Raw genomic sequence first — 27,638 nt, forward strand, 5'->3', positions numbered from 1 at the left:
GCAAATTGCAAAAGGAGGACTTGATCCTACAAAACCTTCACATCAATAACCTTTTGTCAGAAAAGTTAAAAAACAAGCATGGTTTAAGATGCAGAGGGGGGAGATCGAGAGAGACTGAATGCCATTATGCCCTCTGTTGGCGGGGCCAAACGTCCTAGCCATCTACGTGATACACAAGCCAGGACAGGGCAATATGGAGAGTAAGCTGTTGCCATGCAGCAGGCTCCCCCTCTCCACGCAGCTCATGAATCCAAAGGAACGGCAGAGACCGATACAGTTTGGCACCAGCAGCATCACAGGAGTTGTCAGTCAGCATTGACAGCTCTGGAGCTTTCCGTGGGGTTTTCTCCTGAAGCCTTCCCCATCAGTGGGTATAGCCACAAGGCAGCAGAGATTTGAGATCAGAGTTTTCCTTTCACTAAATGAGTTGCCAACCACGACTGACCCACATGTGAAGGCCAGGACTTGGTTTCAGAGGCTATTTGGGAACATTTAATAGATAGTGGGAGCATCCCCATTCCACCCCCTGGGCTATGACAACCCAGGAGATAGAGAAGTCCTTAAGGGGTTACTCTGACTTTAGTGACAGAGCAAGAGATCCACTACTGGGCAACTCCTCCTCAATTCACTCAGCGTTTTACATGTCTGCTCATTATAGTTAATGTTTCATGGACACCTGAATTGGGGTCTATTGAAAATGGTCACTGGTGAACTCACCTGGAAACACATAGGTGGTGGTAACAGTTTCATAAGCAGCACAGATGCTGGGGGTACAGGAAACACTCCCCCTGGGACGGGGTGGAGACCAGGAGCTGTACAATAACAAAAAGTGTTACACTTTTTAAGCAATAATTAAGCAATGCAACATCCTGACACTGGTCTTGTTAGTGAGCCCATTAAATTACTGACGATACTGAAATCAGCAAATAAGAAGCAACATCAAGTCACTTACGTGCCAGGTGGCGGGGTTGGAAAGGAATCATCTGGTTTGTGTCAGGTTTTGGATACTCAGGCTTTCGGTCAATCTCGTCCTTCATTATGGTTACAGTGGAGGGGGTCACTATGGGGTCTGGGATAATGGCCGTTAGCTTGGTTCGAGAGACGTCCTGGAAGGAGGCAAATCATTGTATTTAGTACGATGGCATCAACAGAATTTTGTAATGGTTTGTCTGCTGTTCTCAGTTAACTAGTTCTGAGTGGTTTTGTGTCAGCCAACAGTACTTCACAGAGAGCCCAGCTCACCTCGACTGTACTGCTTTATACTGCCCTAGAGTTGTCCCACTCAATTGTCACATCTCAGCCTTTCAATATCAAGAGGCTTGCTCTCTGAATTTGCCCATTATTCTTCATAACCTTTAAGCTGTTTGCCTCACTGATTTCCTGTGGTACCAGGTTCCACAACCTAAATGTAAGAAATCCTTCTGTATTTTTCATCTGACTTGTATTCACAGACCTTGGTTTTGGAAACTCTCTTTCAATTTTACCTAGTATGATTTATTCACCATTTTAAACAGTAAGTCAGACTCTTGTAACAGAAAGGACAACATGAACAGCAAAATGGAAATTGCTTCTAGCCCATCCTTACTGAGATTTTTTTTTTGAAGAGGTTACAGAGAGAAGAGTCAATGGTCATGCGTTAGATACATTCCTACCATTGTGATAAAGAAACTCATAACAAACCAATAATTAAGGTCGGAGAATGTGAAGTCAGAGATAATGGAATGGATCTATAACTGGCTTCAGGGCTGGATGCAGAGCATGGGAGTAAAGAAAGAATGTTGTTCACAGTGAGAGAAGATGGGGAATGAGATCAGTAATTTCTTAATGTGATCTGTATTAAAGACATCACCTGTGGTGACAATTAACCCACTGTTGTAAAAATCATACGACCATAAGACATAGGAGCAGAATTAGGCCACTTGGCCCATCGAATGTGCTCTGCCACTCAATCATGGCCGATCATTCCCCACCCCCCCAGCCTTCTCCTCGTAACCTTTGATGCCGTGCCCAATCAAGAACCTAATCAAGTTCAGCCTTAAATACACCCAACAACTTGGCCTCCACAGCTGCCTGTGGTAATACATACCACAAATTCACCACCCTCTGGCTGAAGAAATCTCTCCGCATCTCTTTTTTAAATGGACGCCCCTCTATCCTGAGGCTGTGCCCTCTTGTCCTAGACTCTCCACCACGGGAAACATCCTTTCCGCATCTACTCTGTCTAGGCCTTTCGACATTCAAAAGGTTTCAGTGAGATCCTCCCTCATCCTTCTAAATTCCACTGAGCACAAACCCAGAGTTAACAAGCATTCCTTGTATGATAACCCTTTCATTCCCAGAATCATCCTTGTGAACCTCCTCTGGACCCTCCCCAATGTCAGCACATCTTTTCTTAGATGAGGAGTCCAAAACTGTTCACAATACTCAAGGTGAGGCCTCACAAGAGCCTTATAAAGCCTCAGCATCACATCCTTGCTCTTGTATTCTACACCTCTTGAAATGAATACTAACATTGCATTTGCCTTCCTTACCACCAGCACTACCTGCAAGTTAACCTTTAGGGTGATCTGCGCAAGGACTGCCAAGTCCCTTTGCATCTCAGATTTTTGGATTTTTTTCTCCGTCCAAAGTGCATGACCATGCATTTCCCAACATTGTATTTCATTTGCCACTTTCTTGCTCATTCTCCTAATCTGCCTAAGTCCTTATGCATCCTAGCTGTTTCCTCAACGCTACCTGTCTCTCCACCATATAAATCATTGATATACAGCATAAAATGAAGTGGTCTCAACACAGACCCTGCGGAATACCACTAGCCACTGGCAGCCAACCAGAGAAGGATCCTTTTATTCCCACTTGCTGCCTCCTACCAATCAGCCAAGGCTCTAACCATGCCAGTAATTTTCATGTTATGCCATGGGCACTTAACTTGGTAAGCAGCTTCATGTGTGGCACCCTATCAAAGGCCTTCTGAAAGTTCAAATATACAGCACCCACTGCATCCCCTTTATCTATCCTATGTGTAATCTCCTCAAAGAATTCCAACAGGAAGACCAGATTTTCTACCAGGCTCTAAAGGAAAAGTGACACTCACACTCAAGTATCCGCAATGATCCAAAGTTCCTAGCAGAACAGTTCCTCTGTGAACTGACTACACTTAAGCACCGCAACACTCAATCAAATATTAATAAAAATCAAAGCAGATGTTCCCCTAGAGTGGGGGCCAACTAGCAATGTTTTGAAGAGAAAATTTCAGCTGTAGAACAGTACACGTGACATCAGTGTAAAAGAAAACCAGTAAAGTGGCTAATGGACTCAGCAAGGGATTATTATGGAGTTTCAAGAAGGAAACATTTCCAGGATCATTAAGGGCATAATTAATTGAATGGCACACATCCCAATGGAAGGTACATACCTTATATCCAAGAGCTTTAAGCTCACTATTTGAACAAGGAAACAGGTCCATGAACTTGTACCTATCCACCAGTAATGCTGTTTCCTTTCCTTCATATTCCTCCTTAAAAGCAGCAAACCTCCTCTTTTCCACCTTCAGGATACTGGCTAGGTCTCCAATGTTACTTTCAAAAGCTAGAAATCGTGCCCAGATCTCACTGTAATGGTGGCAACAGGAAGAGAGAAAAAGTAAAATTAGGGTGTAATAACCAGAGCTATTACAGGTGAGGTCATACTTACGTTGGAGGAGCAACACCTCATAATCTCTCTGGAAAGCCTCCAACCTGATGGCATGAACATCAATTCCTCCAGCTTCTGGTAAGTTCACCCCCTCCCCCATCTCTCTTTTTCCATCCCCCTTTCTGCCCCCACTACCTTTTTCTCTTCTCCTCCCTCGCGCCCCTCCTTCTATGATCCACAATCCTCTTCTTTCAGATTTGTTCTTCTTCTTCAGCCCTTTTTACCTCTTCCACTTATCACTTCTCAGTTTCTTACTTCATTCCCCCATTCATGCATCTTCTCCCTCACTTGGCTTCACCTATCACTTGTCAGCTTGTGCTCCTTCCCACCCTCTATATTGGTTTCTGCCCCCTTCCTTTCCAGTCCCCATGAGGTGCCCTGGACCAAAATGTCAACTGTTTATTCCCCTCTGTAGATGCTGTCTAACTTGCTGAGTCCCACCAGCGTTTTTTAGTGAGTACTTTTGAGTTTCAAGCTACTTCCTTGCAGACACTTTTAATCCCCAGTAATTGGAAACACACCACAGAGCAGTACATGAGACAGTTAATCAAGATTTCAACAATGCCTCAGGCAGAATTCACACTGGTAGTGGAATTTAGCAGCTATCACAAAATAAACTGCTTTAGCAGAGGTGAGTACAATTACAATGTTTAAAAGATATTTGGGCAGGTACCTGGATAAAAGGTTTAGAGAGAACATAAGAAACAGGAGCAGGAGTCGGCCATCTGGCCCATTGAGCCTGCTCTGCCATTCAATAAGATCATGGCTGATCTAGCCATGGCTCATCTCCACGTACCTGCTTTGTCCCCATAACCCTAATTCTACTACTATGCAAAAATCTATCCAACCTTGTCTTAAATGAAAGATATGGGGCAAATGCAGGTAAATGGGACTATCTCGGCTGGACATCTTGGTTGATATGGATGAGTTGGGCAGAAGGACCAGTTTAGAGAGTCACAGAACACCACAGCACAGAATCAGGTCTTTCAGCCTTTCTAAAGCCAGAAGAGATGGAAGCAAAATTAGACCACTCAGCCAATCGAGTCTGCTCTGCCATTCCATCATGGCTGATTTATTAAACCTCTCAACCCCATCCTAGTCAGTGCCAAACTATTATTCTGCTTAGTCCCATATGTGGGCCATAGTCCTCCATATCCCTCCTGATAAGAGTCATACAGCACAGCTTCTGTGACCTACAAATCTTCATTTCTACCCTTCAGACATAGATCATTGAGGATCCCTACCAACAATCCCACAATCTCTTCGACCCACCACCATCAGGAAGGAGGTACAGAAGCATTAGGACTAGGATTGGGTAACAGCCTTTTCCCTCAGGCTGTAAGACTAATAAGGATCCTGCCACCATTGAGGTCTCGCCACTAGGGCAGCAAGCTGTTTACTGTTTACCTGTGCTGAGCTCTGCATTTAGATTTATATTTTATTAATTTATTATAGAAATATTTTGGCTTGTGCTGTGTGTGATATATGTTTACGGGTGCACTGTAGTCTGGAGGAACATTGTTTCATTTGGTTGTATATATGTACAGTTAGATGATAATATTATTAAACTTGAAAATGTCAATATATGTAATCTCTCACAAGAAGATACAAGTAGATTGCTACAAACTAATCCAAATAATTGTAGATGTGTGGAGGTCCGTTCCCTCCAAAGAATATTGAAAAATCAGTGATCTCAAAATAAAAGTTTCTATTCTGATTCATTGATTTTTTTCAAAACTTCCAGTTTTTTTAGACTACTTCTGTATACTTAATTACTAGACAACCGGGTGACCCGTTGGGGCACCTTTTGAGAGAAAGGTAGTTCAGTGTGATGTGATGTGCTGTGCTTTGGAAATTAAAGAAGAAGAACTCAGTGTATTAAAGAAGAAAGACGCATAGCAAGACAAATATTGCTCCTCCTAGTTTAACGAAGGACACTTTTTATGACCACATTTCTGGTTGATCTGCCACCCTTCAGGAATACTCTAACGTTTTCATTTCTTTTCCCCCGGCTTAAAGCCACATACAGCTGACCGTGCTGGAATACCAGATAAATCAACACATTCTCCATGGTTTGACCTTGCACCGTATGTATAGTCATAGCAAAGCAAAGCATGACTGTATCGGGAACTGGCTCCGCTGAAGAGGGACATCTTCCCCATCTGATAAATTGAGAGTAATTCTTGGGATCATGACAATGTCATTTTTGAATGCACCAATGTACTAATTATAAGCTGTTTGCTATCTGTGAGAATTTCTAATAAAGCCCACATTGTTCTACGTACACTTTAAAACAGTGAATTTTTGACGGACCATTTAAAGTTTAAAGACAGGAAACATTACCCAGATTTCTCAGGTGGTAAGGAGCCAGATGTCAGGACACGTTCAAACAGAACCCTGGTGTTGTTGTCCTCTGAAATGCAGAGAGAATGCAGTTAAACATCTTGCTGTGCTGTACAAGTACCTGGGAATCTGTATAACCCACAAGACTGTGCACCAAGACCTGTGAAGTAGGACTAGATCACAGAGATACATCCTATCGAGTCTGCTCCGCCATTCCATCATGGCTAATTTAAAGATCAGCTTTATTTGTCACATGTACATCGAAACATACAATGAAATATGTCATTTTCTGTCAATGAGCAACAAAGAGTGAGGATTGCGCTGGGGGCAGCCCACAAGTCACGTCACACTACCAGTACCAACATAGCGTGCCCACAGCTTACTAATCCGGTCTTTGGAATGTCAGAGTAAACTGTAGACCCTAGACGAAATCCTGACGGTCACGGGGAGAACGTACAGACACCATATAGACAGCGATGGGAAACGAACCCCAGTCACTGGTGTGGTAAAGCATTATGCTACTGTGTTTCTCTCTGGAAGTAATCTGTTTGCCGCCCCTCTTGAAATCACCTACAAAGGATGTTGAGACTGACCCCCTTTTTTTTAACTGTTTACACCCATCTCTTGGGAAAACATGTGCAGTCAATGACATCCTTATAGCAAGTGACATTATGGTCCCAGCTTGATTAAATATAGCCACATTGTTCCAAGATAATAATTAAAACAATTATATTTGCCAACATCTAACTCTTCATTGGTCTGAAGAAATTTATCATGCACAAGAATATACAACTTACCATTTAAATGAGAAAGATAGTCAATATAAGCCAATATGTATTCTGGAATATCACCATACTTCTTCAAACCAAGCTCAAATATCTTGAAGGCTACTGCCTTGTCCTGAAAAGGAATGGTCAAACAGTTACTCACTTTAGGAGCACTTTCAGGCCATTTGGCCCATCAGGTCTGCTCTGGCATTTGATCATGGCTGATTAATTTCCCTCTCAACTTCATTCTCCTGACTTCTCTCTGCAAACTTTAACACCCTGACTAATCAAGAACTCAACAGCATACTCCTGCATGTAAAAAGGGATGAAATAAATAAAATCCCCAGTTGATTCAGTGGACAGAATGCAAAGCCATCACTTATGCATCCTACAATATATCAGTACGCTACATGCCAGTGACTTAATTTTATCAAGTAATTTAAACTCTTTGGCTTTGCAATGGTGCCATTTGATTGTTTCAGATCACAAGAAAATACATTAGTTTGAGAAAATGCATTGAATTAGTTCAAATGAAAAAACGTTACTCCATAGAATTAATTATGTATTTGTCTGAAGTCTTTGTAATTCAGCAAGATGATTTTAACAAGAATAATTGCCAGGCTTAAACCCTGGAACGAGGAGCATACCTTACTGCAGTAGTACTCCATGAGGGCAGCAGACACATAAACATGATGGCGGGTTCTGGGATCTTCCCGTGCCTTCTTAAATATGGATCGACCGGACTTGATACCTTCCGCTCTCCGCGCAAACTTCATATACTGGATGTAAACCTTCAATTCAAGCACAAAAGATTATGATGGAAAACCCTACATCTCTCAGGTCAGCATTACAAGATGGGTTCTGGCCAGTGGAAGTTCTATGCCCAGTCCAGATCTTCGTTAACTCGATCAATTTGTGCCTATTAGGGCACTAACAGCTGTCCTCAGTGTTCCCCAACTGGGGAAGGGTGGAGGAAACAACACTCTGTCCATAACAGGACCCTGTCTGCTCTGCTCTGCTTGTTAACTGCAATGAGAAGTCCCAAGGGCTTCAGTGTACACAGATGGAAGATGAGGTGCTATTCCTCAACGTTACTCTGGGCGTCACTGGACCAATGTTGGAGGCTAAAGACAGAAAGCCAGAGTGGGAGTGGGCCAGACTCCCAAAGTGACAGGCAACTGGAAGCTCAGGGGCATCCTTGCAAATTTTTCTGCAAAATGGTCACCCACCCTCAGGGTGAAGAGGCATGCAAATGCAATACCCTGAACTGGAAATGTGTCAATGTTTCCTATTGTGGTAAACCATATATAGGTTGTAACTGGGTTACCTGTCTGGACACGCCCCTCTGCTGACTGCTCCTGTGGCTCCTCCCACAGCCCCTGAATAAAGGCGATTGTGTCACTGCTCCTCCCTCAGTCCGGGGCAGATATTCAGCATGGACGTGTCCATTTACTGTTAATAAAAGCCCTTCAGTATTTACTCTACTTCCAGTCTTTTGGAGTAATTGATAGTGCATTACCTATTTTCTCTATCTACAAGATTTTGAAGTAACTGTTAACTTGACGTTTAGTCTGCACCCCATCACAAACATTCCCACTGCTTTTATCCCACACGCCTCCTCTCAGCAACTAAAACATGTGTTTTCTCACTTTCTCGATTCTGACAGAGGAACCTTGACATGAAATGTGCACCCTTCCCATTCAAACACGAGGAAATCTGCAGATGACGAAGGGTCTCGGCCTGAAACGTCGACTGTACCTCTTCCTAGACATGTTGCCTGGCCTGCTGCGTTCACCAGCAACTTTTATGTGTGTTACTACCCTTCCTATTCATACCACTCGAGAAGCCAACGAGTTCAACAGCATTTTCTGTTTTTGTTTGGATTTCACAACATATGCCAGATGTATTAAATCTGATCAGCTTTCTAGCATTTCTTCTTTCAATAAATAAACTATAAGCTGGTGAAGCGTTTAATTCAGTTGCCTGAGGTTTCAGTAAAGACATCAGGGGATAGTTAAAAAGTTAGAGGCCCTTTCAGCCAGCCATTAAACCCAGCGTAATCGCAGGACAATTTACAATAAATTAACCTACACAGTATGTCATTGGAGTGTGGGAGGAAACACTCAGTCACGGAGAGAACATACAAACTCCGATGCCGAGCTGTATTAGCACTGCGTTTATGTTATGCTACAGGGTGGATCAGTGGAAACAAGTTACAGTCATAATCAAATAAACCGTGATAGGGGCTTGAAGAAATGATGGACTCCTGCTCCTATTTTCTTTAATATTCCTAATCTTTCCCCGCTGGAAAAAAATCCACTCGGAATTTGTTTTTTTTTTGCCATCTCCCTGCCACTACTTGTAAGTCAGTGAGAGTTTAACAAAAGATGGATTAAAATGCACACACTTATTCCTGCAGATGGTACAAACCAAAGCCACACTTACCAACGTTGGATCGATATCTTCAATAGCTAAGAGCCGATTGTATATGCTGTGTACCTTTTCGTATTTCATTCGACTCTTTAATAAAAAAGAAGCTTGCCATTAACTGCTGGGGTGCAGAATAATAGGGAGCAGTATGCCACAATATTGATTTCACTAACTTCCGATAATTTCTCCCCACACCCCCCTTTTCCATTCCCCCTTCCGGCTTGCCGCTTATCTCTTTTTTCACTCCACACCTGCCCACCACCTCCCTCTGGTGCCCCTCCTCTTTCCCTTTCTCTCAAAATCCACTTTCCTATCCTATCAGATTCCTTGTTTTCAGCTCTTTACCTTTCCACCTGCCACCTCCCAGCTTCTCACTTCAGCTCTCTTTTCCCACTTCACCTATCACCTTCCAGTTTGTACTACACCCCCCCCCCACCCACATTCTTATTCTGCCTTCTTCCCGTTTCCTTTTCAGTTCTGACGAAGGGTCTCGGCCTGGAACATCGACTGTTTATTCATTTCCACAGGTACTGCCTGACCTACTGAGTTCCTACAGCATTTTGTGTCTGCTGCTCTGGATTTCCAACATCTGCAGAATCTCTTCTTTGTACATTTGATAGACCAGAGGACTGCATAATCTCTATTTACCTCTTCATAATCCGCATATGCAAAGTAAAGCAACATGTTCTTCTTTAGCAAAGTACTGATGGCCCTCTCGTAGATATTTGCAGCTTCATCACTGAACAGTTTTGCATTGTTCATGTCCTGTCAAAGAGTAACATTTATGAGAAAAGTTCCTCAAATTAATTGGCAGTGACACAACAGACATTTAAGAGTCAAGAACAATTACCAGGAACCTACCAGGAATCTGCCATCTTGTTGGCACTTTTTAAAAAAAACTATATTTATGGGATAACACACTCAAAATGCTGGAGGAACTCAGCAGATCAGGCAGCATCTATCAAGACCAGGACTGATGAAGGGTCTCGGCCCAAAATACTGACTGTTCACTCCTCTCCATAGATGCTGCCTGACCTGAATTAGTCCAGCATTCAATGTGTTACTTGGGATTTCAAGCATCTACAGAATCTCTTGTGCCCATTAACCACTGACCATATTTACATGAAAAGTTGCCACTGAAAAGCAGCATCCATCATTAAAGACCCTCACCACCCAGGCCATGCTCTTTTCTCACTGCTGCTATCAGGCAGAAGGTACAGGTGCCTCAGCACTCACAACACCAGGTTCATGAACAATTGCTACCCCTCAACCATCAGGCTCCTGAACAAAAGTGGAACACTACACCCATTCTATTTCTGGTGTTCCCACAACCAAGGGTCTCACTTTAAGGACTCCATTTTGTTATTTCATGCTCTTGTTATTATTTGCCATTTTTTATACTTGTATTTGTACAATTTGTTGTTCATTGATCCTGTTTACAGTTACTGTTCTATAGATTTGCTAAGTATAGCTGCAGAAAAAGAATCTCAGGGTTGTACGTGGTCACATGTATGTAGTCCAATAATAAATTTTACTTGGAATTTTGTCTATCTTTACAGAACTTCACAAACTACTCTTAATAAGTTTATCTTAATAACAAAATAACTTACATTTATATTGAGCCTTTACTGTAGTAACATCTCCAAGGTTGCTTCCCATGAAGATATCCAGATAAAGTTAAGATACCAGGTAATGTAGAGATCCCAAAAACAGGATTTGAACTTAATTAATAAAATCCTGTAGGTTGGGTGCAACAACAACTATAGGTCATAGGTTTAGGTGAAAAGTGAAATATTTAAGGGGAATCTGAGGAGGAGTACTTCACTCTAAGGGTGATACGAGTGTGGAATGAATGCCGGCAGAAGTGGTGGATACAGGTTCAACTGTAACATTTAGGAAAAGTTTAAACAGGTATGTGGATGAAAGGGGTATGGAGGGCTATGGTCTGGGAGCAGGAAGGCATAAAACCAGGATGGCATAGACTTAATGGTCTGAAGGGCCTTTTACTCTACAGTAGTACTCTATGAGTTTAACACATCTACTTTTAAACAACCTAGGAAACATGTACAACAGAGGGAATGTCAAATAATTCCACAAGTCTTTAAATGTTCTGAGCAGTCTGACATAGTATTAATGACCCTGGAAGTTAACGACAAACAGCCTCAGGAACCCAAGATATCTCAATCAGTTCCATAAAACAATTTGCGATTATTTCTACAAGGATGGTCTGGAGGTGAAACCCATTAAATCAGACTAGTAATTCATTTATAGTTGTTATGCTTGGCAACCCTCAAACTAAGTGTGTTGCATCGTCTTATAATCATTGCTTTTATTATCCATTTTCGATGTACTGGTAATTACCTACCCCCTTTTCTGCTAGCAGCTTGCTAGATTGTTCCAAATACTGTGCAGCTTCATACCAGATGTCAGGATGATGCCCCAAGACCAGAAGACATTGCTCATAGGCAAACATAACTGCAAGAAAACACATCCAATTCTTTACACTCAGTAACAGATCTCAAAGGAGACGATAGCTAGTATAGCACACACACAAAATGCTGGAGGAACTCAGCAGACCAGGCAGCATCCATGGAAAGGAGTACAGTCGATGTGTCAGGCCAAGACCCTTCATTAGGAATCGGAGATCACAGAGGGGTAGCAGTGAGAGAGGGTTTCACTGAACTCCCTCCGAAGGGAAGATTTAAACTTCTTCAGGCCAGGCATCCCTGGAAGAGACTTTGCAATGTCACAAACAAGAGAAATCTGCAGATGCTGGAAATCCAAGCAACACACACAAATGCTGGAGGAACTCAGAAGGCCAGGCAGCATCTTTGGAAATGAATAAACAGTCGATGTACTTAACAGATGAGATGAAGGGTCTTGGCCTGAAATGTCACCTGTACTCTTCTCCTTAGATGCTGCCTGGACAGTTGAGTTCCTCCAGCATTTTGTGCGCGTTGCTTGGATTTCCAGCAATAACAGATTTTCTCTTGTTTGTGGTTAGCTAGCATATGATCAATTACATAATATCTGGTTCTTCCAGAATAACACACACAAATGCTGGAGGGATGCAACAGGTCAGGCAGCAGCTATGGCGAGGAATAAACAGTCAACATTTCGGGCCAAGACCCTTCATCAGGATCTGGATCTGCTGAATTCCTCCAGCATTTCGTGTGTGTTATGTTGACTGTTCATTCCTCTCCATGGATGCTACCTGACCTCCGAAGTTCATGCTTTGGATTTCCAGCATCTGCAGAACTTCCAGAAACCAATTTTAAAGAAAATAATTCTTGCCAACTCTTAATTAAAAAGATATCCAATTTATTTGGGTGGTGGGGTGGAGATACGTCTCTACTAAAGGAGGTGTAAGGTGCTCCTTCGCTCTTCAGGACACCCTTGGGCAAGGTGAAGCACCTGCTTAGCCCCCACACCCCGATCAGGGTCACGGGAAGCCATGGGAGCAGGTGGTGGATGGTCGTATGAGCAGCCAGTGCAGATCACACATTCCGGTTAAGTGACCACTGACGCCAATCAGACAATCTCCGAAGAGTATTGATAATGACTGGGGTCACCCATCTTGTGAAGATATTGCCCAGAAGGCGGCGATGGCAAACCAATTCTGTAGAAAATTTGGCAAGAACAATATGATTATATATCATGCCCGCGCATGTCATACGACATGGCACATAACGATGATGATGATGATCCAATTTATATATCTCCTTGTAATGGCTTACTAAGAAATTTCATGATGCTTTATAGACAATTCAATACTCTCAAAACATAACAATAATTTACATTTACCTAAGGAACTTAATGCAGTGCTTCAAAGAAGCATTATGACACTACGCCAAAAAAGAGATGACTAAGTTCTTATTTGGACTAATAAGCAAAATACTGACCAAAGAGACAGGGAGAGTAAATAGAGATATGAACGTTTAGAGGAGGAATTACAGAGTTTGATGCACTGAACATTTTAAAGATAGAAGATCAACTTTATTTGTCACAGGTACATCAAAAGGTACAATGAACCGTGTCATTTGCCCTACAGTCCGAGGATGTGCTGGGGGCAGTCCTCAAGTATCGCCACGCTTCTGGCGCCAATATAGCGTGCCTACAACCTATTAGCTTGTACTTGGGAATGTGGGAAGTTATCAGAGCACCTAGCAGTAATTCACACTGTCACGTGGAGAACATACGAATTCTTCAGACAGCAGTCGCAATTAAACCCCTATCATTGCTGTAAAAGCGTTACACTAGCTGTTACGCTACCATGCTGCCTTAGACAACATGGTTGCTATTTTAGGCACATGAAAATCTCTCTTAAGAACAATGAAATGAACAAGCAGTAAATATCCTTTTAGACTGCTTTTGCACAACAGAAAATGATGTTTCTATGAAAATGGCAGCACTGTCTGTTAATTAGCCTCACCTCGCTTAGTAATTAGTGTTTGGTCTTCAGTGCGAAGTGGGTTACTTTTCTCCCATTGAATATACTTCTTCCACATCTCCACCTGCTGTGCTTCCTGAGGGCTGTTCTGTGGCGGAACTGATGGAGCATTGCGGTCCAGACCTTTCATGACAGTCTCATACTCCTGCAAGGGAAATATGTAACTCCATAGCTTTGATGCACAAGAAGAAGGGAGCCCCTTGTATTTTAAAGCTCCCCCAGTTTGCAGCAACCTATCACAAATTAAAATGGGAACACTTACCTTTGCCACTCGTCGAGCGTTCATATAATCCCTGCTCCGATCTTCAATCATTTTCTTGGCCAGGTGTATGTTAATGCTCTGTGGAGGAAGAGAGAAAAACTCTTTATGAGGGGTGATTGATAAGTTTGTGGCCTAAGGTAGGAGTCAATTTTAGAAAACCTAGCACATTTATTTTTCAACATAGTCCCCTCCTACATGTACACACTTAGTCCAGCGGTTGTGGAGCACATGGATCCCCTCTTTGTAGAAGTGGTCCACAGCAGGGGCGATTGATAAGTTCGTAGCCTAAGGTAGAAGGAGATGAGATATTAACTTCAAACTTTCTGCATTATCACTGAAAGAGTTGAACTGCACATGCATGTAATGAGAGTGTCTTGGACCTCCAGGTGGTCCACAGCAGGGGTGATTGATAAGTTCGTGGCCTAAGGTAGAAAGAGATGAGTTATGCCAGTCTCATTACATGCACGGGCCGTTCAACTCTGAGTGAAAATGCAGAAAGTTTGAAGTTAATAACTCATCTCCTTCTACCGAAGGCTATGAACTTATCAATCACCCCTGCTGTGGACCACTTCTGGAGGTTCAAGGCGCTGACTTCTACAAAGGAGGGATCCGTATGCTCCACGACCCCTGGACTAAATGTGTAAACGTAGGAAAAATAAATGTGCTAGGTTTCCTAAAATTTACTCCTTCTACCTTAGGCCATGAACTTATCATTCACCCCTCGTACTTCCATCACTTTACAAGCTTACAAATAATTTCTACAATTTCTTGTTGTCACTGTGGCAACAAGTTCCTCTTTCCAAGTCCCTTTATCATATACTGTCAGTCATCTTATGTACAGATACTGCTGCTCATAAGGTCACTTTATGGCATGCAGTGAGTCTATGTACGTAAGCTAATCTTTGCATATACAACCACACTCAGTGACATGCCCATTGTGTTTTATAGGATTGCTTTCATATTTATATTTATTGTGTTTTATTTGTTTTTTTATTGTTTCCTTTCATCATATTGTGTTTTGTTACGCTGCATTGGATCTGGACTAACAATCACTTCATTCTACTTTACAGTTGTGTACTGAAGAATGACAATAAGCAATCTTTAATCGTGAATACACAATCTTGAAATCGTTATTTAAATTTTATTTTATTATTGAGATTACAGCATAGATAGGCCCTTCCAGCCGCATGCCCAGCAATCCCTGATCCAACCCTAGCCTAATCACAGCGACCATTTACAGTGACCAATTAACCTAACCGGTACATCTTCGGACTGTGGGAGGAAACTGGAGCAAATGGAGAAAATCCATGCGGTCATGGGGAGAACATACAATCTGCTTACAGGCAGCGGCAGGAAACAAACCCAGGTCACTGGTACTGTAAATTGTTGTGCTAATCCTTTATGGAGGCTGCATGCCTATTTAATCTAATTACTCATATTAAAACACAATTGTTTAATAGAAAATACTCAATGTATTGCTTGTCTAATTTTTAAATAGTGTGGGGTGCTAATATTCTTTATGTCCATCTCACCCATTTCAAAGCAGGAGTAAATCATCAGGAAGATGTTTGCTTCAAAATATTTATGTATTGCTAAAATGGTCAGGTAGGAGCTGGACCTGATTTTACTGTATGGGGATGGTACAACACTTCATGTGGAAGGTGGTCACATATTCAGACTCTGCAGTGATGGTTTCCCATTACAGTGACAGCAAAAGGGCAAATGAACAAATATAAGCTGACTGTTTAAAAGTATTTATCAACTTTGTAACAGACTGCATTAAGATGGTAAAATCAAATCTACCATTGGGAGACTGCACTTAGTGTCCACTTTATTAATTACACTTGTACACCTGCTTGTTAATGCAAATCACTAATCAGCCAATCACATGGCACCAACTTAATTCATAAAAGCAAGCAGACATGGCCAAGAGTTTCAGTTGTTGTTCAGACCCAACATCAAATTGAGAAAGAAATGAGATCTAAGAGATTTTGACCCATGGAATGAATAATTATTGGTGCCAGATGGGGTGGTTTGAGTATTTCAGAAAATGCTGACCTCCTGGGATTTTCACACACAACATCTCTGAAATTTACAGAGAAGGGTACGAAAAATATCCAGTTCAGTTGGCAAAAATGTCTTGTTAATGAGAGAAGTCAGAGGAATATGGCCAGGCTGGTTCAAGATGATAGGAAGGTGATAGTATCTGAAATAACTACGCATTACAACAGTGGTGTGAAGACCATCTTTGAATGAATAACACGTTGAACCTTGAAGTGGATGGGCGATAGTAGCAGAAGACCACAACCATTCTCAGAGGACATTGTGATAAATAAGCTTGCTCTTTGAAAGGGCCGTGACTTTTTTATTTTACTTAGAGATACAGCGTGGTAACAGGCCCTTCTAGCTCAGTGAGCCCGCGTCACCCAATTATGCCCATGTGACCATTTAACCTACGAACCCTACGTACGTCTTTGGAATGTGGAACGGAACCGCAGCACCCGGGGAACAGACAATTAATATTCCCTACGCAATCACGGGGAAAACATAAAAACTTTCAGAGAGCAGAGGAATTGAATTCGGGTCATTGGCGCTGTAATAGCAAAGCACTACACTACTGTACTGCCCATAATAAACACTTGATTGAGTAGGCTTCATAGCTTCCCCTTGCTCAAGTAAGGAAGATATTCTAATTGGCTGTAAACCTTAACCTTCTCCCTCCACAGTATATTATCTGTGTCTAAAGATTTTACCTCTTCATATTTGTTATAATCTCGCCATAACTGTTCAATATTTATCATAGGGTTGACACAGCCTCGCTGATACACCCGGCGCACTGCTGTTATCCTTTGGTTCTCTGCATAGGATCCTACTGCCTCCCTGTCGGAAGTCATGTGGAAGCACGTTAGAGTGAACACAAGCTTTCTCTCTGAATAATTAAAGTCAGAATGAATGAACAAAATATAACAATATTCATTACTTACACTCCTTTCAGAAAGTTAATGTAATCAACCCAGATCTGCAAGAGATTATTAAAATTATTACAGTTTCAATTCACAAAGCATTTATAAAATCTTTTTAACAAGTTGCAGAATTGAAAAGAAAAGAATTACTTGGTAGGACATAATCTCCATGCCAATTTTATCCAAGGCAAAATCATAAGCTTGGGCCATCTTCTCCCTGCAGTGCAACAGATGAAGGAGTTATGGAACATTTTTTGACAGCTGGAAATAAAATTATTTTAAAAACTGAAAGCAAAGCTACAACACTTCAGCACTTACTTGTAACTAGGAAGTTTCCCTTTAGTTTCCCGTACATAAGCCAAATAACATTTCCATAGATCAATATGCAAAACCTTCATAAGACATCGCTGAAACAACTGAAAAAAAAAACAAATAAAATTAGAAATTTCTGAATGAGAAAAATTTTAAGACATATTTCTTACTGTTCTTTAGACCATAAATTATGCCATGACCAAGAGGTGCTGTGGCTAGCTCTCCTTAGAACTCCAGACATCTCTGTTTATAGAGCAAATATTGCAAGGACACATTTCCTGCTAGGAGCCCAACTCTTTTGAACAAAGGTCTGTGTACTTGATTCATAGAATGTAAAACTCAAAAACATTTAATTTCATTCCAGTGCTGACAGTCTATTTAAGCTTCCTCCCACCCTTCTCTGATCTCTTTTCACTAAAATGGACTTTGCTTTTTTTTTGTTCTAAGGGTTTTTTAAAATCAAAAAAAAGCGTACAATTTATGTTTATCTTGCCAATCCCCACCACCCAGGCCACGATCTCTTCTTATTGCTGCCACCAGGAAGGAGGTACAGGAGCCTCAGGATCCACACCAGTAGGTTCAGGAACAGTTATTACATCTCAACCATCAGGCTCTTGAACCAGAGGGGATAACTTCGCTCACTCCATTACTGAAACGTTCCCACAAACTATGGATTCACTTTCATTGACTCCTCACCTCATGTTCTTAATATTTATTGTGTAGTCGTGTGCAAACACGCTACTAAAGAAACACACGGAGGCAGAGAGAGCTGAACTCAGAATGCCTTTACTGATTCAAAATCGCGCGCTTAAATCTCCCCTCCCATGGGCCCCTGCAACCCGCGGGGCAGACGTGACGTCAGACTGTCCCTGGAAAGTCCACCCTGAGTGGGTAGTTCAAAACGCTACCGCGTGTCTGCCCGCAGCTCCCGATGGCGATTCGAGTCCCGAGTGTGCAGGCCGCCACAATGGCTTATTTATCCATCTATCTATTTATTTATTATTATTATTTCTTTCTTTTTCTAATTGCAGTTTGCTGTCTTTTGCAAACTGGATGAATGCCCGAGTTGATGCGGTCTTTCACTGATTCTATTATGGCTGTTACTCGATTATGGGTTCATTGGGTTTGCCCACAGGAAAATGAATCTCAGGGTTGTATATGGTGACATACAGTGCCTATAAAAAGTATTCACCCCCCCCACCCGAAGCTTTTGTGTTTTACTGTTTTGCAACATTGAATCACAGTGGATTTAATTTGGTGTTTTTTTTACACTGATCAACAGAAATGACTCTTTTGTGTCAAAATGAAAACAAATTTCTACAAATTGGTGTAAATTTATCACAATTATTAAGCACAAAATGATTGACTGCATTATTACTCACCCCCCTTCGTCAGTACTTAGTAGATGTTCCTTTGGCAGCAATTACAGCCTTGAGTCTGTGTGTATAGGTCTCTATCAGCTTTGCACAACTGGACACTGCAATTTTTCCCCATTCTTCTTTACAAAACTGCTCAAGCTTTGTCAGATTGCATGAGGATCGTGAGTGAACAGCCCTTTCTTTACAAGTCCAGTCACTTAATTAGTTAAATGGAGATCTGTTTTTGGAGATCAGCTGTGTGCAGTCAAGGTGTTTCAATTGATTGTAATAAAAATACACCTGTATCTGGAAGGTCCAACTGCTGGTCAGTCAGTATCCTGGCAAAAACTACACCATGAAGACAAAACGCAAACACGAGGAAATCTGCAGATGCTGGAATTTCAAGCAACACACATAAATGTTGCTGGTGAACGCAGCAGACCAGGCAGCATCTCTAGGAAGAGGTACAGTCGACGTTTTGGGCCGAGACTCTTCGTCAGGACTAACTGAAAGAAGAGCTAGTAAGTGATTTGAAAGTGGGAGGGGGAGGGGGAGATCTGAAAATCCTGTCTTCTCCTATCATTTCAGATCTCCCCCTTCCACTTTCAAATCTCTTACTAGCTCTTCTTTCATTTAGTCCTGACGAAGGGTCTCGGCCTGAAACGTCGACTGTACCTCTTTCTAGAGATACTGCCTGGCCTGCTGCATTCACCAGCAACTTTTATGTGTGTTCCATGAAGACAAAAGTACACTCCAAGCAACTCTGCAAACAGGATACTGAAAAGTCAGGAGAAGGATACAAGAAAATTTTCAAGTCACTGAATATCCCTTGGATATTCCTTGAATATCCCAGTTAAGTCAATCATTAAGAAATGGAAAGAATATGGCACAGCTGTAAATCTGCCTGGATCAGACTGTCCTCAAACACTGTTTGACCGTGCAAGAAGGGGACTAGTGAGGGAGACCACAAAGAGACCTATGACAACTCTGGAGGAGGTACAAGCTTCAGTGGCTGAGATGGAAGAGTTGTAGAGCATACAACAACAGTTGCCTGGGTGCTTCACCAGTCACAGCTTTATGGGAGAGTGGCAAAGAGAAAGCCACCGTTGAAAAAAACTCGGATGAAATCTCAGCTAGAGTTTTGCGGAAGGCATTGTAGGAGACTTGAAGTCAGCTGGAAGAAGGTTCTATGGTCTCATGAAACCAAATTTGAGCATTTTGACCATCAGACTAAAAGCTATATCTGGCATAAGCCAACATTGCACATCATCAAAAACACACCATCCCTACCATGAAGCATGGTGATGACTGCATCATGCTCTGGGGATGTTTTACTGCAGCAGGCTCTGGAAGGCTTGTGAGGATAGAGGGTAAAATAAATGCAGCAAAATACAGGGAAATCATGGAGGAAAACTTGAAGCAGACTGCAAAAGAACTGCAATTTGGGAGAAGATTTGTTTTCCAGCAAGACAATGATCCCAAGCATAAAGCCAAAGCTACACAGGAGTGGCTTAAAAACAACAGAGTTAATGTCCTCAAGTGGTCAAGTCAGAGTCCAGACCTCAATCCAACTGAGAATTTGAAAAGGGTTGTTCACTCACAATCTCCATGAAATCTGACAAAGCTCAGATAAGCGAACATGTTAGCTTGCAGTGACTAACTAACTAACCATAAAGTACGCTTGGCTCCTTTCCTTCTAGTGTGTTAGTGGGATAACAATTAAAAACTGTAGCTTACCTTCTCGACTTTGTCGTAGTTTTTTGCTTTTATCTGTAGCAACAAAAAGAAAGATTCATTACATTTTCCATAAGTGAGGAGAAACTCTGTCTTAAAAAGAATAGCAGTTCCACACAGAGAACTCCCTGTGGTTAAATTTTGACATAGAAGGCAACATTATAAAAGAAAAAGATATTTAACGAGGATTCAAATTAGCATGGCAGTGATAGAGATATTTAGTGTCATTATATATAAGGTAGGAAGGATGTAAAGTTTGCTTATTCATTAAGATACTTTAATAACTCAAAATACCAAAAGAAAAATAAGATGAAAAAAAAGATGAAATAAAGATCTAAAATTTGTTCTAAATCATTTAACTTGTTTAAGTTATTGAATTGTATAGCATAGAAACAGGCCCTCAACCCACCATGTCTACATTCCACCATAATGCCTATCTGCACAAATCCTGCGTTAATTCAATACCTCCCCCTGCTCATTCAATGATGGTTCCAGATGCACCTTAAAAAATGTTATGGCCTGTACTCCAGCACCTCCTCTGGCAGCTCATTCCATATACAAATAGCTGTGTGTCAAAAATTTCTCTCTCAGATCTGCTATAAAACCATCCCCTTACACCTATGACACAGCCACCATAGGAAACAGGCACTAGCTATCCACCCTACTCATCCCTCTCATAATTATGTACCTCTATCATGACTCCTCTCAGCCTCCTTTACTCAGAGAAGATAGACCCATCGCCTCCTATCTTTTTTGTAACTCTAATCCTCCAATCTAAGCAATATTTTGGTGAATCTTTTCTGCACCCTCTCCCAAGCTTAATCACATCCTTCCTATAGTGTGGCGATACACAATACTCCAAGTGCTGCCTAATGAACAATTTGTACAACTGTAACATAATATCCCAACTCTTGACTGATGGCTGATGAGAGAAAGTGCACCATACCTGTCACCAGGCTGGCTACCTGTGCTGACATTTTCAGGGATCTCTGTACTTGTATCCCAAGGTCTCTCTATTCAGCAACACTTCCCAGCCATTTGCTGTGTATGACCTGCCCCGGCTTAACATCCCGAAATGCATCACTTTACACTTGTCTGAGTTTAACTCCATCTGCTATTCCCTTGCCCGCTTTCCCAGTTAATCTCTATCCTATTGCAACCTTAGACAAGCTCCTTCACTGTCCATTATATCACCAATATTGGTGTAATCTACAAACCTACTTTTCAAATCGCCTACATTCCCATCCAGGTTATTTATATATTTGACAAACAACAAAGAGTCAGAAGTGATCTTTGCACTATACCACTGGTTAGTCCCCCAATGAGAAAAATATCAGTCCTCCACTGCCACCTACCACTAACCCAATTCTGTATCTAATTTGATAGATCACTCTGGATCTCATATGTTCTAATCTCTAGGCCAGCCTACTGTGTGGAATCTTGTTATTAATGTCCCTGTACATAATGTTTACTACCCTATCCTCATTAATCCACTTCCTCACCTCCTCAAAAAATCCCAAATTCCTGAGACATGATTTCCCTTTGCATAAGTCCATATAACTAACCTTAATCAGTCATTGTACTTCCAAATGAAAATAAATCCTGCCCTTCAGAATTCCTTCCAATAACTTTCCCACCACTGATGTAGGACTCACTGGCCCGACATTCCCTGGCTTATCCATTATCATGCATCGAAACCAGTTGAAATATAAAAATAATTTTATGTAGGAATGCTTTAGAATATCTTAATTACATTTACATGCTCTGAAAGAAGTCGTGAAGTTCACACCAGTGAGGCACATTTCTCAGCCACCGCCCAGTTTGCATGCCAATACTGCAGTGGAGGCCTATAAAGGTCAGACAGCTGCAATGCTGCTCCAAGAGTTGCAATTTGATTCTGACAGAACCCAAAACCCTATAAAGTTCAAACTAAAGATCACAGATTGGAGGATGATTATATACAACTGGATTATATTTTACTGTGCTCTAGTTATCAAAGAAAATCTGGAATTTAACTTACTACTGAAATATTAATGTGCCGCTGTAGCAGGTGAAAATTTGTAGTAGGTGTAAATTATTTTCCTGAATGCATTTCTCTTTCCCAGATGAATATACAGGTTTTGCTTCTACCTCCTCTGGGACAGAGAATTCCTGATCTCAACTACACTCCATATGAGAAATGATTTTTGTCTCATTCCCTTTTGATCTTTTGTCCAGAATACTGCATATAAATCTGCATTTTCTGGACCACCCATTGATGAGAACAACTTCCCTATATCATCCTCTATCTAACCATCAGAACCTTATACAGATGTGTAGCCTACGCTCAATATTCTTTGCGTCAACCTCACTTTTCCTGGGCTAAACTTACAGCTGAAAATCCTCAGCCCTAGAACCATGTCTGCGCCCCTTCTGGGACTTTCAGAACATTCCTGGAATTTGATAACCAAAATTTGAATGCAGTTCTCCAGCTGTGCCCTTTAAACAAGTTCATTGTCCCTGCTTTTGAACTCAATGCCTCAATTTATTGAGGTAATAACCCATAACACTGCCTATGCCATGCAAGATTAAAATAATTAATATCATCACTACTTTATGAAGACTTGAATTTTAAAAATACAAGCTAAATCAGTCATGTTTTAATCTTCCTTTATGGAGGGGATTGGAGTGAAGGTGTCAAACAGATCAAGTAGTTTAACATAATAAACATTAGTTTGGATGAAGAGGCATTTAATCAGAAATGTTAATTTTGTTTCTGTCTCCAAAGATGTGGGCTAATAAAGTCATTCAGTTACACAGAAGGAATCATTTGGCCATCACATCTATGACAACCCCTTTCTTCCCATTCACTAACCCCATTTACCTGTATTAGGATTGTATCTTTCTACGCCTTGCCTGTTTAAGTGTTTGAGTAGAAGCCTCTGAAGTATAGCATTTTATCTGATTTCCTCACCTCCTCTGGCACTGCATTCTATACATCAACTATGTTCTATGTGAAAAACTTCCCCCTAAAATCCTTTAAATCTTCTACCTCTCACCTTAAAACTGTACCTTTTGTTTTGATAGATGTACCATGGGTAAAAGATGTCGACTATCTATGTCTCTCATAATCTAACATACTTTTATCTGGTGATCTTGCCAGATAAGATTTGGATAACCTGGTTTTCTCTAGAATAGGGGTTCCCAATCTTTTTTACATCACGGACCCTTACCATTAACCGAGTGGTCCTTGGACGCCAGATTTAGAAGCCCTGCTCGACAGAATACAAGTCCAACCTGTCCAATCTCTCTCCATATGTAAAGTCCTCTGCACTCTCTCCAGTGCAATCACATATTTCTTATGGTGTGATGACCAGAACTACATACAATACTCGAGATGTGGTCTAGCATTTGGCATTAAGTTGCTGTTTAATAACTAACTTTTATCTTCTTTGTCGTCTTATGATCAGCTAAACATCTCCAACAGGTTCTGTTGATTTTTCAAAATTTTCAGCAACTAGTGCTTTTGTTTTTGTGTTAATATCTCAGAACTTGTGTCCTGGGGCCAATAAATATATCAATTTCTAATGAAGTACAGTGTCCAGCTATCTGGGCTTTGCACATTAAATTGAATTTATTTAAATTTTACACCCATCTCGCAACGTGAGGGAGTAAAAATCTGTGCGTTGTGACACCATCACAATGTACAGACATGTGAATTTAAAAGTCTATTGGCTTGTAGAAGGAAGCTGTCCCATAGCCTGTTGGTTCTGGCTTTAATGCCATGGTACCGTTTGCCAGATGGAAGCAGCTGGAACAGTTTATAGTCATAGTCATACTTTATTGATCCCGGGGGAAATTGGTTTTCGTTACAGTTGCACCATAAATAATTAAATAGTAATAAAACCATAAATAGTTAAATAGTGATATGTAAATTATGCCAGGAAATAAGTCCAGGACCAGCCTATTGGCTCAGGGTGTCTGACCCTCCAAGGGAGGAGTTGTAAAGTTTGATGGCCACAGGCAGGAATGACTTCCTACGACGCTTTGTGTTGCATCTCGGTGGAATGAGTCTCTGGCTGAATGTACTCCTGTGCCCAACCAGTACATTATGTAGTGGATGGGAGACATTGTCCAAGATGGCATGCAACATGGACAGCATCCTCTTTTCAGACACCACCGTCAGAGAGTCCAGTTCCATCCCCACAACATCACTGGCCTTACGAATAGTTGGGGTGACTGGTGTCCCCGATGATCTTCCAGGCCTTCTTTACACACCTGCTGCTGTAGGTGTCCTCAGTGGAGGCAAGTTCACACCCACGTATGCGCTGGGCTGTCCGAATCACTTTCTGCAGTGCCCAGCAATCAAGGTTGGTGCAGTTCCCGTACCAGGTGGTGATACAGCCAGTCAGGATACTCTCATGGCGGCCCTTTAGAAGGCCTTGAGGACTTGAGCGCTCCTGCGAACTTCCCCAGCCGCCTGAGGTGGAAGAGACGCTGTTGTGATTTTTTTTTTGCCACACAACTGGTGTGTACAGTCCAGGTGAAACCCTACCTCAAACATCTGAAATGCAATATGCCCACATCTTCACTGAACAACTGCTAGTTGTTTCAGATTTCTAACAGATACTGTTCTTTGTATAGTGAATTTTCATTGGTGTTGGACCAATTCTGGATCATTTCGCAGCTTGGGGCTGGCAGGAAAAGCTAAGGTTTAACTTGAGTTTTGCAGTACAGGAGGAATCATCTGCAAACTGGCAGCTCAAACCAACATACAACCTAGAAATAAACCTTGTGTTTCTTCAAGAAAGAAAGAAAAAGATAGGCTCTTAACATTGCTTCTGACTTTCAGGTTTTAAGAAAATGAGAACTTTGTCTTTGCTAACTAACTTATCTATAAAAATGAAGTTATATAAGTAATAAATTTATGGACTCATTGGTCTCCAATGTCCAGACACAATAGAACATGAGGACTCCAACATAATTTTATTAACGTTTTATTTTATCATTCGATTTCTTACAAAGTACTTGGATTTTACTTTTCCCCAAAAGGGAACTCCCTTGGGAAGCAAAAGCACAGAGTTGGAGTAATTAAGTTTTTATACATTGCAGCTGAGATGTAGGAAGCGAGATGCTACATTGCCTCCTGGTAGTCCCAATTATAAAGACAGTATATAGAAATTTACAACAGAAGACACAAAATGCCTAACTCTTGGAACATTCAAAACCCTGACTTAAAAATTCCATGAAGAGGAAAGAATGCCAATAATTTTCAATCAACAACAGGAAATGCGGAATAGATTTCTCCCAAGAATGATCAGCTTGTAATGTAATCAGGGTTAAGGGCCTTAAAAGGGCTTTTGTGTCTTAAAGTTCCATTGAGACTATATAAAAGTGCCAGTAAAGCTCTTCTGATGCTTTCCCCTATGATGTAGGAACACTGTGCAATTCTCCTCACTTTGCAGATATTCTGTGAAAACGTCTCAACATCTTTTGGTCTCCTTCTGAACCTTAAAACATTCATGGTGTAGAATTAAATTTTCTTTAATAATCACCAGTGTATTTCGTTTCACTCTAAGACTTCCAATGCCTTTATTGCACGTGTTATATGCTTCACTATACTTTGAGGGATCATAACAGAATTTGAAGATACTGTCCGACATTAACTAAACTTACTAGTCTGGAGGATATATCACAGATTTGATTAAAACAATAGTAGAGTTTTATTTTATCAAGGTCATGCAAGGAAATTATTGCAGGTCCCTTCAATATAAAGAGTTCTCTTCACATACTGTAAATCTTAGGTAGGAGACTCATCACAACATTGTACAAGGAGTATCTATTGTTTCTGGAGATCATGCTTTTCTTAAAACCAGAATTTTTCTCCTTTGACTTTCCTTGAATCATGAGAATCTGCAGTAAGGATTCAGTGAATGGAACCAGGGAGCAGAACTCCAAGGGATAACTTCTCTGCCTTTGGTTCAACATGCTAACATTACTGCTGGAGCTCTTGCAAAAAAAAAATCCACCAAGGAGTCTTAAAAACTCACAGGCTCTTCTGAACATTGTCAGTCAGATTCTATAAAGAAACTCTAAAATACTAAATCCCTTTAATTCAAAATTCAAGACTGCCTAATGTCATTTCTAGTTTACAAGTGTAAACAAGAAGAAAATAATTGTTGAAGCAGCACAAAAAAACACAATAAGACAAAGAATACAATAATAAAAAACACAATAAATATAAATACATGAGAACTTGTATACATATGGTAGGTCGATTGTATAGACAAAATGATGCTAGGCACAGAAGTGTCAGTACATACGGTGACTGAGAAGAAATTATCAAGAAGTGGTGGTTGGGGGATGGTAGAGAATGATAACACAACAGATTCCATTGTTACATTCCCTTGAGTCAGCAGAATATATTTTCCCTGCAACGTAACCCCAATGTGATACCCGGGAATGCTCATATTATCTGATGCACTATTTTTCATGCAATAATCTTTGTGTCTAACTAGATAAGACCATAAAGACATAGGAACAGAATTAGGCCATTAGGCCCATCAAGTCTGGTCTGCAGTCCATCATGACTAATTTATTATTCTCAACACCATTGACACCCTTATTAATCAAGAACCTATCAACCTCCACTTTAAAATTACCCAATGTCTTGGCCTCCACACAGCTGTCTGTGGCAATAAATTCCAAATTCACCACCTCTAGCTAAAGAAATTCTTCCTTATCTCTGTTCTAAAGGGACATCTTGTTGAGCAATCCAGAGCCTCTTTGAATCACCGTCTAAAGAGTGAAATGAGCTGTGAATCGTGCAATACCTGGATACATTTCAGTCTGAAACTACTCACAGAACGGGCATCACAATTCATTAACTCTTAACAGAAGCACTTTTTTCCATGTGTACAGTAGCGAACTCCAAATAACTAGAGCAATGAGGAAGAAATTCTCCTAGAAGACATCACTAGCTCAGAAGCATAAAAAGCATTGCAGTAACGTGATGCTACTACAGCTCAGGGTGTCAGAGTTCAGAGTTCAATTCCAGCGCCACCTGTAAGGAGTTTCTATGTCCTCCCCGTGACTGCATGGTTTTCTCCGAGTGCTCCAGTCTGGTTAGTAAGTTAATTGGTCATTGTAAATGGTCCTGTGATTAGGCTAGGGTAAAAAGGGTGGGTTGCTGGGCACTGCGGCTCGTTGGGCCAGAAGAGTCTGTTCTGCACTGTATCTCTATATAAAATAAATATAGATAAACATACATGAACATGGAACAGTACAGCTCAGCCTACAATGTTGTTCTGAACCAACTAAATCAGTAATCAACCAAACTGATTTCCT

The 27,638-nt window shown here is 41.2% G+C and overlaps 1 protein-coding gene across 3 annotated transcripts in view; it reads right to left on the reverse strand.

Moving 5' to 3' along the window:
* cstf3 (cleavage stimulation factor, 3' pre-RNA, subunit 3) overlaps nt 1-27,638 on the reverse strand; it is a 102,509-nt gene that overhangs the window by 3,651 nt on the left and 71,220 nt on the right. For all 3 annotated transcript variants that reach the window (XM_063061675.1, XM_063061674.1, XM_063061673.1), the window contains 16 exons: nt 20,316-20,348; nt 17,227-17,324; nt 17,059-17,125; nt 16,930-16,964; nt 16,699-16,825; nt 13,946-14,023; nt 13,666-13,828; nt 11,599-11,708; nt 9,882-9,998; nt 9,249-9,323; nt 7,451-7,594; nt 6,834-6,936; nt 6,037-6,106; nt 3,416-3,611; nt 953-1,106; nt 718-812 (listed from right to left, as the gene is read on the reverse strand). In XM_063061675.1, coding sequence (XP_062917745.1) covers nt 718-812; nt 953-1,106; nt 3,416-3,611; nt 6,037-6,106; nt 6,834-6,936; nt 7,451-7,594; nt 9,249-9,323; nt 9,882-9,998; nt 11,599-11,708; nt 13,666-13,828; nt 13,946-14,023; nt 16,699-16,825; nt 16,930-16,964; nt 17,059-17,125; nt 17,227-17,324; nt 20,316-20,348 — 1,665 coding nt within the window. The remainder of the gene's footprint in view (nt 1-717; nt 813-952; nt 1,107-3,415; nt 3,612-6,036; nt 6,107-6,833; nt 6,937-7,450; nt 7,595-9,248; nt 9,324-9,881; nt 9,999-11,598; nt 11,709-13,665; nt 13,829-13,945; nt 14,024-16,698; nt 16,826-16,929; nt 16,965-17,058; nt 17,126-17,226; nt 17,325-20,315; nt 20,349-27,638) is intronic.

Source organism: Mobula hypostoma, chromosome 11 (assembly GCF_963921235.1).
Source record: "Mobula hypostoma chromosome 11, sMobHyp1.1, whole genome shotgun sequence".
NCBI classification, from domain to species: domain Eukaryota; kingdom Metazoa; phylum Chordata; class Chondrichthyes; order Myliobatiformes; family Myliobatidae; genus Mobula; species Mobula hypostoma.